General features: G+C 43.2%; 1 protein-coding gene across 1 annotated transcript; it reads right to left on the minus strand.

Annotated features, from left to right (window-relative positions):
- Window positions 1-1,906: 1,906 nt before the first annotated feature.
- Window positions 1,907-14,763, minus strand: LOC142934133 (brevican core protein-like). Its single transcript, XM_076078553.1, has 16 exons — window positions 14,676-14,763; window positions 14,412-14,506; window positions 13,383-13,674; window positions 12,977-13,151; window positions 12,295-12,422; window positions 11,862-12,155; window positions 10,607-10,887; window positions 9,396-9,471; window positions 7,879-9,294; window positions 7,130-7,207; window positions 6,063-6,176; window positions 4,279-4,437; window positions 4,074-4,156; window positions 2,735-2,879; window positions 2,016-2,198; window positions 1,907-1,920 (listed from the first exon to the last, which is right to left on the minus strand). The coding sequence occupies exons 1-16, from the start codon at window positions 14,761-14,763 to the stop codon at window positions 1,907-1,909; spliced, it is 3,621 nt and encodes a 1,206-aa protein (XP_075934668.1).
- Between the last annotated feature and the right edge of the window lie 429 nt (window positions 14,764-15,192).

The raw sequence follows: 15,192 nt of genomic DNA on the forward strand, positions 1-15,192 counted from the left end.
TGCTCTCATCAAACTCTTTGCAAGAAAGCAAATAAGTGCATTTGCCACAATATTGTTCTATACCTTTAGGCACCTTATTTTGACCAGTCTTCCCATGTACATGTTATTACATGATACAGTGCTATCCTTTTATGCAGTTATTTGTGTAACCTTTTTTTGTTCTGATATATATTTTTAAGGGTCCATGTTGAGATTCAAGGGCCTCTGACACAACGTCAGTGTTTCTAATGTGACATCGTTTTCTCACAGCAGGAAGCACTTAGCAGTATGTTTTAGGGTGCAAACATTTTTCTGTTTTCTACTATTTAACGAGTGCAAAACATGGCGAGAGCAGAGAGAGTGAGAGAGAGAGAGAGAGGATTCATCCGGAGGGCCGGGGCAGAGAGGTGAACCGGTGTGTGTGAAGGGTGGAGGTGCGGAGGATCCTTAAAAGAACCCTATTCAGTCATGAGGGAGCCACCCTGCTGGTCAAATACAAATTAGCCGTCATTTTTATTATTCCTATGAGTCAGCGGCGTGTCCTATTTACCTCGACCGCATGCCACAGAGACACTGAGAACACCGAGAGGTGAAAGACCTGTTTGTCTGGAACACCTGGGCGGTGATGTCTTCAGTCTGCTAATTATAGAAGTTTCACACCCATAAACATCCTCAGGTTGTTGTGCTGAAGGAACGGAGTCATACAAAAAAAAAACTGAAGGTATCGACAGAAGAGTTTTAATGTGGCATCGACTGATGTGAGTACAAACACTCAGAGGTGTGAGTTCATTCTGACATCATGTGAGGATGAGGAAAATATGTTTCTCTTAATTCATATATTATTTCTCTATTTCCTGCCTCGTGCAAAGAACCAGTGTTTCATATGAATTTATACATCACCGCTTTGTCCCCAAATTGACATCGGCTTTGAATTTTCATTGAAAGTGACAGAATGGACATTATTACACTCGTGTTTATCTGCGTGTTGCAGCCCGGTATCATGGCAGGTCATGAAACAGTCATTAGACGCAAACTATTGGTTTCTTGTACATGGACATTCTTGGTGGACACACGCAAACCCAAGCAAGAGTTATTGTTTGAATTCACAACGTTACCATGAGTTGTGTACAGCAGACATGCTTTGGTTTATCATGCAGCTGGTGACATTATGAAGCGGGCACAGCCCCCAAATACAGAAACAACGACACAAAACGAGTGCACAAATGAAAGCAGTCAAAGACATCAACAACAGGCATTTCACACTGTAATGCTTTCCTCTGAGGTTGCCAACATTAATAGATAACAGGTTCATTTTACTGACAGATACACTATGCACTGCACAGCGTCGTCGTGGAAGATGATGACAACTAAAACGCAGAGAAGACAAAAGACCCAAACCAGCCAACACGTCACAGGCAGTTTCCCTTCGTCCTCTGCAGATTAAATATAAGAAACTGGAGGCTACTTTAACCAGACATCATGTCCAATGAAACCACTTTAGATGTGTGAAATAATCCAGAACACATCCAATGATCCTAAATATGTTTACCTCTGAGCTACAAGTTCTTCCTGTAATGGATTGTCTCGCGCTGCGCTGCAGATCTAAAGTAAAGTACATTGAACCAGACAGATGCTGCCTTCTATAAAACTCATGTGAACCAAAATATCCCAGCTAAAACTTCAACGAAACAAAAATTATATTACAAAACACACAACGCAAATCAACTCAGAGCAATAAAATGATAATGTATAGTTAAAATATATTATGAGGGACGGGGGATCGAAACAGGATGTCGCACGATTTGACCCTCAAGCAAAAATCTGTGCGCTGCAAAAGTTCTTGATTCATTCATTCCTCTTTTCTTTTTTCTTTTTAGTGAAGCTTGCTGCCGGCTGCCAGACGCTTGCTGCTCTTCCGCTGCATTCTTTATCTGGCTTTCACTGCAACGGGGGAAAAACACAACAGTGAGTTAAAAAACTGTCCTTACCTGTCACAAAGCTTTTTCTACCAGACTTGGTGAATAACGAGCACTCACCGTCAGTACATTGCACTTGGGGTTTCTCCCACTGTCCGTCTGCTTTACAGCGAACCGTCGGCGGGTGGCGCTGTGCAAACCCGGGGCTGCACTGATACCGGATGATGGAGTTGACGCGGTATTCCTCCCTCTTCTTACCAAACATGTGGGCATTCTTCACCTCTGGCGGGGCGCCACAGGACACTGAGGACAGAACCAGAGGTTGTTGTTTTCATGCACTGATCAGTGATTTTGGTCTTCTTTCAGACTAGTGGAAAGAAAACTACACATTTACGTGTTTATTTTACTTTGTCTGTTTACGTCTGTAGATTTCTCCTAAATTCCCCAAAAGTTACCATTACATAATGCCTCATTTGCATATTTAAACATAACATTTCAGAAAGCTTGTAATACAAAAAATGATTGTCTTAAAGTAAGCAATGAACTGGTGAAGTTTCATGGTGATATCTATGAGTTCATGTTTTGACCCTATTCACCTGTAGAGTCTCTAAATGTCTGTAATGTAACTAAACGTCTCTTTAAAGGACGTTTTCTCTAAATGAGTTTGTTCTCAGACTCTGATGCAGAAATCTCCACTTCAGCAGCTCTTACATACACCAACGTCGATAATATTCATAGCCTGTCACCTTATCTTGGTGGGTTTTTCGTTGTTTTTTTGAACCCTAGTGTCATGTAAATGGATCAACACAGCTTTAAAACCTTCGTCTGGACCAACGTACCTGGGCCTTTCTTGCAGGTAAACGGCAGGCGGTAGATGCAGGGCACGTCGTTCCACTGGCCTTTCTCGTGCCAGATCATCGCCACACAGTCTTCTCCAGAGCTGACGTAATTATCCGGCTGGTTCGGCCTCCAGTTCTCGTATTGCTGAAGCAGAGGAGGAAGTGTACAGATGCTTTTACTACAAGGTAAACGCAGACACTAAAAAACAGGCAAAAGGGACCACAACACACAACGGTTCATTTCAATCTCTTTCGCTTTTCATCACTCTGCACTTCAAGTAAGCAGGATTTATGAAAACATGCAGCCCCTTCTCTTCAAAGGTTTCCTCCAGATTGCTCCAGCAACAAAGGTAAACCTGGATCAACTTTTTGCAGAAACTTTCCAGAGTTAAAGAAATCCTGTCTAGTATTATAAACTGCTGTGCAGTGTTTTGGCCTCCGACTCATCATTCTAGTAGTCAAACTGGTACCTGAAGCAACAAGCGTCCACCTACGCTGCCATGCTATTTTAAACACAGTGCTGTTTCTCATACAAACTCACAGCAATGAAGTCAATTCATTTTTCTGCTTCCACCTGTTTTTTTTGTGCCTTTGTATAAAGCTGCCTGTGTTGAGTGGTGCAGCTGAGCTTGTGTTTATGGTGCAGTGCTCAGACAACAAACAAGTGCAAACAGCAATTTCCATTGCTTTAGTTGGCAAAGAATTAGACCAAAGAAATAGAGACACTTATTCATTTTTCAGTCATCATTCATCAATGAGGTAATTTTGTGTCTCTCTGTGGACATTTTGCATCTTCTTTTAGTGATGTTTTTCTTTGTAGTTGTTTTATGTCTTCTTGTGTTTTGTTTCTTGTTTTGCATCTCTTTATAGTTGGTCTGTGTCACGTTGCAGTCATACTGTATCTCTTTGTGGTTGTTTTGCATCTCTTTGTAGTCATATAATGTCTCTTTGTGGTTGTTTTGCGTCTCTTTATAGTCATATAATGTCTCTTTGTGGTTCTTTTGCATCTCTTTGTAGTCGTATAATGTCACTTTGTGGTTGTTTTGCGTCTCTTTGTAGTCGTATAATGTCACTTTGTGGTTGTTTTGCGTCTCTTTGTAGTCGTATAATGTCACTTTGTGGTTGTTTTGAAGAGAAGAGTATCAAAACAAAACCTTCTGGGAGAGAACAACCACCTTTAGTCATACTGTACCCAAAGTGTCACAAGTAGACTCTGTTTTAAGGGTTTACAAACCAAACAGCTTGGGAACCACCACACTACACCATACTATACTATACTATACTATACTTTCTCCTTCCTATAATGGGAGCAACACACCAGTATGAAGCCCTCACTCACCAGTGGAGTGCCATCTGTCCAGCGGAAATCATTCTCTACTGTCTTGTCATTCAACCCGATCCACTGGTAGTCCTTCGCGTTTGCTATGGGAGAAAAAAAAAGTGTTGAGACTGTATTTTTCACCATCTCCATCTCTATGAAAACAAACACACAGACACACACACACACACACACACACACACACACACAAACATTATGCACTCACAGTTGACAAAGTCTTGCTCCTCTGGCGTGATGATGCTGACCAGGTGGGCGTTCAGGTCCCGGCAGTGCTGCTCTGCGTCCAGCCACATCTCTCTGTCAGAGAAGTGCAGGTAGCAGTTCCCCTGAAACTTAGTCCAACCGTCCTCACACCGCTGCTCATCTGCAGCCGCAACACCAAAGAGTCAACGCTCATTCAATCAACGGCACTCTGAACGCACTTTCACCTAAATATACGTGTGTATATTCAGTATAGTTTAGTATATTTGTTATTTTTTTAGGCCTCGGAGACTCAGCAAACTAAAGCACAGCATCTGATGATGAGAAGCTCTTCTGTATTCTTATTCTTTCTGTGTTTGAGCAGCGGATAAAGTGCTTGATATTGTTCACAACCCATGTAGTGTTTCAGTTTCAGCTACATTTTCAGTACTTGTCTTGTGAGTCAGTGATGATCATATTTTTCCACTGCGATGCTCTCAGTCAGTCTGACGACACACAGTGTTTCCACCCTGACCACAAAACAAACGTCCCGATGCAGAATGGAAAATGATGTATAATGCTTCACTTCAGCAGAGAGAGCCCAGCCCAACAGTAATGCAATTGTGAATTTCCCTTTTTTTCCTTTTACTGTAACATTCAAAGGCTTCATTCATTCATTCTCTTGCTCCACCTTAATGACTTTGTTTATTTTAAAGGATCAGTTCACCCAGATTACATAAAAAGATATCTTCACATTTACCCAAAGTTTGTCTCAACACACGTAAAGTAATAATTCACCCCCCAAAAATGACCATTAGTATATCAATTACTCACCCTGTGTTACTTTGAATTCTTGAATAAAACTGAACTTTTTCTATCATGCCTCCACGGTAGATGAAGAATCAAACAATTGAGAAAAGTCTTGATGGATTGAAGTAGATTGTGATTGTGGTGGCGTTTAAAAGCCAGCAAAACTATATCAAAACATCTGTTTACAAACTGTCACGCAATTAGCCTACTGCATTACTTGATGAGCAAAATATATATACATTTTTTGTGATTGGGGTGAACTGGCCCTTTGGTTGCTTTTATGGACCCATATAGACCCTTTTACAGCCAACGTCATGATTGTGTCGCAGTGTTAGCTGGAGACAAAACAAAGAAACGACTTGAGGCCAACAGGAATCCCCTCAGAGTAAAGTGGGTAAAGATACACATTCAAAATGTCATCTTGCTGTGTTGTTGGGTGCCACAATTGATATTACATACAAGTGAGACGATAAATTGTGATTCAAGGCTCTAGCGAGCCACGATATCGTCGCAGTGTTTCAGAGATGGAGAGGAAATGTTCCTAATAGTTTAGCTTAGCTTTCTGCTAACCTCCTCAGCGGCCACGGCTGATGCAGGCTCACGCAGAAGGCTAAACTATTAGAGATATCAAAAGATGGCCGCTGTTGGACTCATCATCTGTAACCAGTGCAGCAACAAAGCATGGTGGAACCAGCAAACCAACCAGCGGGCGGCTGGCTACTTAGCTAGCGTGCAAATTCCCCCATATGCTTCCACACAACACTGGTCACAGAAAACGATCAGAACAAAGTTGTCATATATTTGGCGCTTGTAATGTGCTTTCCTAAACTGTGACATGACATAAACTCATGTTCACAATATTTACTGAGGTAATGAATCAAGAGAGAAGTAGAGTGTCGGAGGAGTCGTGATGTTTAGCATCTCTCTCTCTCTCTCTCTTTCTTCGGTTGTTTTTGAGAGGCTGTTGTTAGTATTTATTAGCTGAAGCTGATCCCATACCGATCTCACAGTGTTCCCCTCCATAGCTGGGCAGGCATAAGCATTTGTAAGAGTCTGCACTCTCCACACAGGTGGCTCCATTGGCACAAGGGTTGGGATGGCACACATCTACCTCTGCAAGAAAGGGGGGCGGGTGACACTAGTGTTTCAGCGTGGGGTGGGGATGGGAGGTTGGCCAGCAAGGTGAGGGAGATAAAGCTGTGATAGATGGACTATCACACCTCGCGACTGACAAGTAAGTGAACAATACTGTAGCTGCTGCAACCCTCTGATGCAAACTAAGACTTACTGCACACTTTTGATAAATCTTATTACTTGAGGTCTTTGAAGTTGCTAAATGATAAAGATATTCACTGAAATATACCAAATTTCTGCAAAGAGGACAACTAATAATCGTAATATCTGCAGTAAGTTTATGTTTGAATATGTGGCTGCAGCAGAAGATCAGTATTTATTTTGCAGCAGGATGAGAGCACCCATATGGTGCCAGAAAGCACATATGTTGCCCCGGGTTAGGCATGCATGAAGCAGAGCGGAGGCGACGTACTGGCACAGCAAACCAAAAACAACATATAGGCTTGAAGACAATTGTGATAAGACGTGTGACACAGAGGCTGTGCAACCTCAGAGCAGAGCTGATGCATATTTGACAAGCAAACATTCAGTCTGCCACAGGAACACAGAGAACCATAGCCAGAGGGACAAAATGATGACAAGGAAATCAAGGGAACACAAAACATAGCAAAATGATGAGGCAAAACACATCAGGACAGAACAGCAGGGAGAGAAAAGAGATTGTTGGTCAGTCTAGTAATACTGATTTATGAAATACAATCACAACCAGTTAAATACGTATCTGAAAATAGAACTGACAAGCTGATTAATAAACAGAATGCAGACCAACAATACAAAACATGCAAAGTGCTCAACAACAAAGACATTCAGAGAAACGCGACTGGTGAAGTCTATTAAAACAAAACATCATCACACAGTCTTGAATTCAGTAGTTTTCGGAGAAAGAAGGAAGAAAAAAAAAAAATTACTTGCAACCGTTTTTTGGGACTTACCATGGCAGAGAGCAACCCCTTTCTCTACTGTGCATAAACCCGCACTGCAGGGGTTGGGTTCACATGGGTTTAAACCACCTAGAAAAACTGCTTTCAAAAGACAGATTCTTACAAGTCTGATCTGAACTGGAGTACTGTTCAAACCTATTATATGTAAGGGATAATGCCCGCCGAGGTGGTAATTATCATGAATTATTGGACGACGTAGAGGCCGGAATGACTGCCCCCCCCCCCCGCGGAGTCCATTCATTGCTACAATTTGTTTGTTTTTTTCTTTCGTTTATCGTTATCTTGAATTACAGCTGTCGCCACCAATGAACAGAGGTTACCATATTTGGAATGCGGAGGAGTGACGTAGAGACGCCGTTTAAGTCTCTGGTAGCAGAAGCAACCTGTCAATCACTGTGTAGCCCCGCCCTAAAGCATACCCTGCTTTATGGTCTGTTTGACTCTTAATGGACCATAACTTACTAAATGAACATGATGTTGAATAAGACTTGAAACTAGAGATTGAGACCATAAACTCATGTTTACAATGTTTACTGAGGTAATAAATCAAGAGAGAAGTAGTCATTTTCTCATAGACTTCTATACAATCTGACTTATTTTTGCAACCGGAGGAGTCGCCCTCTACTGGTCAGTAGAGAGAGTGCAAGTTTTAAGACACTTCCGCATTGGCTTCATCCGGCAGAAATCGGAAATTGCCACCTGCTAATGACAAAAAAATAATTAAGAATAGGTTGACCTACCCTCCACTGTAGTTGAAGTTTCTTCAACGACACCCGTTGTCTGCACAGAAGCTGGTGTAGTTGCAGTGGGAGGAGTAGCCAGTCCTGCAGGGGCAAGCACAGGGTGGGGAATTCCATAGACGTCACCAGGGGTCTGTGACAGTTTACCCCCACTAAGGGCCTCCTCTGGTCCTGTGGTGCTTTCTGTTGATGCCCACTCACTGGATGGAGAGGACAGCACCATCTGTGGCAGATTTCCAGAGGGAGCTCCTGAGCCACTGGTGCTACTGCTTCCTTCTCCACTGTACTCCACTGACCCCTGTCCAAGCTCCATAGACAGTGTAGTGTCTCCAGATACCTCTGTCAAAAAATCCCCAGAGACAAACGTAACACTTCCTTCTTCTCCGCTCGTTGAGGACTCAGAACCATACATTCCTGATCCAGACATTTCCGATCCAGATCCAGAGATGAAGCTTGAGCTTCCAAATCCAGAGGCCTCCTGCTCTCCAGAGGATGATATTGTAAGGTCAGTAAACCCTGACCCAACAAGGGTCACCCCCGAGAAGGACCCAGAGCCACTTCCAGAGCCGCTGAGAATCCCAGATCCTGAAATGTCTCCAGAGCCGCTGAACGCCAGACGGCCTCCACCAAGCTCATTCTCCTTGTGGGTAACAGGGGTGGACGCGTCGATGAGTTCATGATCGATCAGTAAGATCTGTGCGTCCCCACTTCCAGAAAGCTCTCCTGAGTCTCCACTAGCACTTCCAGAGGAGAATCCTGATGGGAACCCACTTAACCCAGAAAAGTCTTGGCCGGTGATGAAACCGGACGACATGCCAGAGAACTGTCCACTTTCCCCAGAGCCGTCTATGGAAGAGCCACTCTCCCCAGAGCTGAAACCAGATCCAGATCCGGACATGTCCCCGCTACCACTGAGCTCTCCAGAGCCTACTTCAGATGAAGGGACGATAAATATCCCCGTGCTTCCCTCTCCAGCTTCTTGGAGTCCACCTGAAGCCGAGCCCTCTCCAGAAAAAGTGCTGTTGACGTCCGAAAATACAACATTGATGCCGGATCCGTCTCCACTGACAGCTGAGCCAGAAGAATCTGTACTGCTGAGACCTGATTCTCCACTGGGCAGCTCAGCAATGACACTGCCGGCCAAGTCCCCAGAGCCAGACAAGTCCCCAGAGTCAGACAAGTCCCCAGAGCCAGACAAGTCCCCAGAGTCAGACAAGTCCCCAGAGCCAGACAAGTCTCCTGAGCCAGACAGATCATCAGAGATAACCTCGTCTCCAGGACCAGACATGTCTCCAGATCCAGACTGGTCTCCAGAGTGACCCCCAGAGGCACCATCAACCGCAGACCCTGAGCCAAAGTCTGCTGAGCCAGATCCCGAAGTCTCCACAGGTATAGGAGAGACGATGGAAGGAACAGCTAAAGAGACATATAGAAGAAAAAGAGTGAGGCACATTGGAAATAAAATGACATTTGCACTAGTAAGAAAGTAATTTGTTCATAATTTAAATATAGCTTACCAGGCCTCAACAAATCAATAATTGATGTTAGGTTAAGGAGGGCCTCCTGGATGTTTGTGATGTCCTTTTTTCCAGGCTGCGTAGAGCTTGATTTTGTTGTTGTTGTATTATTGCCATTTTTATTTTTTTGTGCAACTGTCTTAATTTATCCTTAATTTTGTGCTATAAGCTTTATTGTGAGGCTGTTATTAGGTATAATATTTATTTTTAAATGCCATGGATGATAGTTTCAAAACTGATTAAGTATTTTATTATTAAATGCAGAATAAAGAAGGTCAACGAGGCGTGGCACTTTTTTTTCAGGGAAGGGAAGGCTGAGGCATAATGAGCAAGAGGACGGACCTGCTGTTACTTGTAGCCTACATGTAGGATGTGACGGCTGCTCTTTGTAGTGTTTGTCCCATCCCTCCTCCATTGTGATTGGACAGCTGGGTAAAACTGACAGTGACAAGCATTTTGCCCAAAGTTGAACAATTTTTCAACTCTCTGCGACCAGAATATAACAAACGTGCAGCGCAGGATAGATGCAAATACCACAGACTGTAAGAAGTGGACGTAGTCATTGTGATGTCACCCATTGGTTTATGGACTGATGTTTTGAAGCCTTGAGTTTGGCAATTTTGCCGTCGCCATCTTGGATTATGTCCATCGCCATGTTGTTGTTTTTGCAACCGATGAACAGAAGTTAACATATTTGGAATGCGGAGGAGTGACATACAGACGCTGTATACAGCTCTGCTATTCAGCCTGCCCTAAAGCATACATCATGGCATGTTGAAGAAGACTTGAAACTAGAGATTGAGACCATAAACTCATGTTTACAATGTTTACTGAGGTAATAAATCAGAGAAGAGTGATTTTCTCATAGACTTCTATACAAACAGAGGAGTCGCCCCCTGATGGACATTAGAGAGAATGCAGCTTTAAGACATGAAGCATTGGCTTCACTCGGCAGAACCGGAGGTTGCCGCCTGGTAAATACGCAGCGCTCCCATTGCAAATAATTTAGCTTAGCTTAGCATCCCCTGCTTTTTACCCTCCTCGTCCCTTTACCCTACACCCCTTCATCCCACAACTCTCATCCCTTCCTCCCTCAATTCTCCTTCCGCTCCCGAAGTCCATCCCTCTCACTTCAACATGCGACTGGACACTATGCAGTTATCCTACCATGCATCAGCAGTTCAGTATTACTGACCAGTTGGAGACGTCACAGAGCCTTTGCTGGGCTCTCTTCCTATATCGGGCTGGGCGGTGGCCGGTTCTATCAGGTCAATGGCGAAGTCTGTGACGTTTGCCGGCTGAGGCAGCGGCAGCCCGGTAGGGCTCTCTGTGAAGGTAAAGTCCACAACGGTAGGCTGCTGAGTCTCCAACTCTCCGACCGCCTCGCTCTCTGTGGTCGTCCGCCTGAAGTACACCTCTGGGCTGTGTGTCACCGCGGTCACACTCAGCACGCCGCTTCCTTCGTCTATGATGTCCAAACCTTCGGGGGCCTCTGGAGGTGATTGAGGAGAGAGAGATTAGTGATGAATCTCTGCTGTAGCTCTGGTTATGTTGGCTCATACGTTGGGCTCTCTTCTCTTGTTATCTAATTATCTGTATTTAAACGGTATTTACAACAGATGACATTAACAATTTTACTTTCATACAATTATCAAGTATATTTGCAAAATATGGCTAAATCCTACCACATTTCCTTCTTGGAAAACAGCAGTTTTATCTTCACTACAGGGTATCTTAACAGGAATATGTTAAAGTACCATCCAATAATATTGAGTTTATAACAGGTCCACTTGTCATGTAAAACGTGTAAACCTGCACACGTTTTTTTTGCCACTTGGGACAGTGCAAACTTTAAACACAACGTTGACATACGTTATACAGGTGATATGGTGAATGTGTAGGCAAACAGTTGTCTATTAACACAGCAGATACAGAACATTAGCATTCATTTGAAGTTTTATTTTGTGTCCACCTGATGAATGTAGGTCCAATATTACGACTCTGCACCCAGAGACACAGTGGTGGAAAATCGTTTGCTCGCTGTAATTGTTTTGGACACTGTGCTTGGCTAACGGCTAACATAACTACCAGTATGTACACATTGATCAGTTGCTGCTACGCGGGCAGTCAGCTTGGTGAGATCTTTTGAGCTTGAGGAAAATATCTGTCTCTTTAACTGCTCAGTGTTCCACTATGTTCATCAGCTAGTTGTCGTTAATGTTATCTGGTTGCTGCTTGGGGCTGGACAGGTAGCGTATAGTGTGTTTAACAAAGCTTTTCACTGAAACAATGTTGATGAGAGCGGTGAGACTAAACCAAACCAGTAAACCTAAAAAAACAAATATTGAGCTCAAAGATACTTTCACAGCTCCCTCCGCCACCCCAAACTTTAGGTTTTGCTGTCTTTACTAACAGTCAGTGTCATGTATTTGTTTTAAGGGGGAATTTTTCTAAACGATGGCCCACCTGTGTAGCAGAAGGCGCCGTAGCGGGACTCAGGAAGTGGGTATCCTGTCTGGTTTGTGTGGCGGTAAACAGTTCGCACCCCCAGCAGACCCCCTCCACATTGCGGCCGACGGATGCTGATGGGGTAGCGGACGCTCCTGTCTCCCAGCCAGCCGGCGTTGCAGACATCCATCCCACCCTGCCAGGCCAGGTAGAGCTGACCAGTAGTGGCCAACTGAGCTACCTGATTGGAGCACACCTCCACCGCCTCAGAGTAGGTGAACTTTTTTGCAGAAGCGGTGTAGAAAACTCTGCCTGTATCAAATAAGAGAGGTTCATTAAAGTCAATGAGTAAAATAAGGATTGAGCTTAAAAACATCCCCAAACCTGAAAATGTAAGAGAATTCCCACAACAATCACAAACGGAAACATTGTGGTGTTGATCTCAGTGTACCTGTCATCTCCTTAGTGTAGCAGTAGACGTCATAAGTCTCATCGAGGTCCCTCACTCCGTATGTTCTGACCCCAGGCAGCTCCTCTTTGTCGCCAAGGCAGTTCGCACGAGGATCACGGATCGGGTACCTTCGGTTAAATGGAAATGAGTTTCGGTGTCTTCAATAACAAAAACTCTCAAGCACAAACTAGCCGTGTTGCAATTCAACTATCTAGTTTTATGCAAACTATTTTGCACAATTGAGGAAGTTTTAGCAAACTTTTCCATTTCCATAAAGCTTTTCTAATATTTATGACTAGAACAGTTTGACACACGGTGCTGAGCTGCATCTTTTATGTGGCATCTACTGTTGTCTGCTGTCTCCCCTAAAGATCCCCTGTCCCCCCAAAAGAGACAAGAAAGGTCTATGTGGGTCTCTTAGAGTTTTTAAACAGTGTCAAAGTATTTTAGCACTTTTTAAGTGTATTTAGTAAATGAATAAACATTACAATTGCCATTTGGGTGGCCAGTATTTTAGGTGTTTGTTGGACACTTTTATACAGTATAGTGTGTTTTTCGCTATCCTTAGCGCGTGAGTTTCATGTTTGTGAGTTAACACCCCGAGTGTGTCATGTCTCTCTACCCCTTTGTTATAAATAGATATAGTAAAGAGTTGTTGTTGCCCATCATATGACAAACTGACCTGACTGTGTGGTCAGAGAGCCAGCCGGCGTCGCACTGGTGGAATCCATCGTCGTAGGCGGCTTGAAGCTGTTCGGCTGAAGCTACGACGGCACTGTTGTGGGTGCATGCTGCCTTCGCCTTTTCAAAGGTCAAAGTGTAGCGGCCCATGATTGCCCGGTAGTGGAACACCATACCTACAGAGTTAAACAAGGACTTTAGTTCTACTGAGAATGAATTAAGTATCATCTTTTGATAATCAATACCACAAAACTAGACATAACTACCTGCCACTTATAGGCAGAATAACAACACATGTTGCTGAATCGCTCAGAGCAGATTCGTGCAATTGTCTTCTAAATTTAGTTGCATTTGCACCATGACTTCAAGAGTTATGGCAGTTCATGTCAAGTAGGCCATTTTTTCACCTTGAACCTGCACATGGATAATGTCGTGGCTGTCCTCGATGCCGTGCTGAACCTCACAGCGGTAGACTCCTGTGTCACTGGAGCGCAGCTCGGATATCTTGATGCTAGCGTCCGTGGAAGTCAAGGGGTATTCCACCAGATGAACTCTGTCCAGGTAGCTCTCGCTGACACGCACCTTTCCCTGCAAAGCCACTAAGATAGTCGTGACTTTCTCTTTGGTGACGAGGCTCCATTTGATGCGATAAGCGAGGGGAGCGATGGTGGGAGCTCCAGGGTCTGGGCTGGTGTGGTCCTATGTAGGAAACAACAACACAGTTCACCACCAGTTTAATTTTTCACATCTGAAAACAAATTGTTTTTTTAGTATGTGACAGTGATGCAACCGGACAGGCTTTTGTCGATTACTTTCCGTGCTTGATTGCATGAGGAATGATACATTGGGATGTGAGATGTTTGATTGTAGACGGTGAAGCTTGAGCCCACAATGTCATACAATATGAAAATGTATCATTTGGAAATGTCCTATCTGGTAATGTTAAGAATATTTTTAAATAATTCTTGGATCTGCGCCAAACCTCCTGTTCTGAAAAGTAAAGCCGATGCTTCATGTCTTAAAGCTGCATTCTCTCTAGTGTCCATCAGGGGGCGACTCCTCTGGTTGTATAGAAGTCTATGAGAAAATGACTCTACTTCTCTCTTGATTTATTACCTCAGTAAACATTGTAAACATGAGTTTATGGTCTCAATCTCTAGTTTCAAGTCTTCTTCAATACAGCATGATGTTCATTTAGTACATTATGGTCCATTTAGAGTCAAACAGACCATAAAGCAGGGTCTGGGGCAACACCATAGAGGAAACACAAGAGGAGAAATATAAATGTGTTTTGGATTTTGGGGTGCACTGTCTCTTTAAATTACGTATATATATATATATATATATATATATATATATATACATACATACACATACAGCGGGAAAACATACTAGTTTTCAAAACTGACATAAAGTAAAAGCTCATGATTACTCACCTCAAAGTGACAGGGTAGTACCAACGTGGCTCCCAGTAGAGGACGCTGTGCCTCCTCCAGAGGGATGATCACACTCACCAGCCCATTCTCCGGGTCTGTGGAAGAGACCAGCAAGAGTTTTCTGGTGAATACACTCCAAAGACTAGACTGCTGGTTATGGCAATGACATGCATGGAAGAGAAGATGGCCGCACACCTAGCTCCGATGATTTTTATCACTTGTGTTTCTACCATCTAATTAAAATAATGATATATTATTTCTTACCCATAGAGGAGGGCTCTTCATAAATGTAATCAGATGCTGCTGAGATGGCATGTAAACACACAGACAGCAACACAATCCTCCTTATCATGTTTTACCTGAAATTAAAAAAGGAACATTAGCAAAAATCCAAGTCAGTAAAAACTCTTTGTAACATCAGAACACAGAACATTAAGAATTTAATAAATCATAAAGATGTCATCTGAGAAATGTTTTCCTGCAGGCCTTATATTCAACCTTTCTATTATGATGATGGGATGTAAAATCATATTAATTGTTCATCCATTGCATGTAAATTAACAGTCAATGCTGTCAATTAACCATAACAGCAGACTACTGTAATTTATCAGCATAATACAGTATCTTTTGTGAAGTGGTGGATATACGGTTCTCTACACAAGTTCAGTGAATCACGATCCATCTACATCGTACTGTCTATATAGGTTATTGTATCTGTAATGACGAAAGAATATTTTTATTATTCAAACTGTTACAAACCCGAAATTCAAAGTCTCCAGTA

Source organism: Anarhichas minor, unplaced genomic scaffold (assembly GCF_050575085.1).
Source record: "Anarhichas minor isolate MPS153535 unplaced genomic scaffold, ASM5057508v1 ptg000067l, whole genome shotgun sequence".
In the NCBI taxonomy this organism is placed as follows: domain Eukaryota; kingdom Metazoa; phylum Chordata; class Actinopteri; order Perciformes; family Anarhichadidae; genus Anarhichas; species Anarhichas minor.

Excerpts from the sequence above, each read along its gene's own strand:
- LOC142934133 (XM_076078553.1), bottom strand. The coding sequence starts at position 14,763 with ATGATAAGGAGGATTGTGTTGCTGTCTGTGTGTTTACATGCCATCTCA. Across the intron at positions 9,295-9,395 it reads TATTGATTTGTTGAGGCCTG|CTGTTCCTTCCATCGTCTCT; the intron begins GTAAGCTATATT and ends ATGTCTCTTTAG. Across the intron at positions 4,438-6,062 it reads AGGGGAACACTGTGAGATCG|ATGAGCAGCGGTGTGAGGAC; the intron begins GTATGGGATCAG and ends TTGCGGCTGCAG.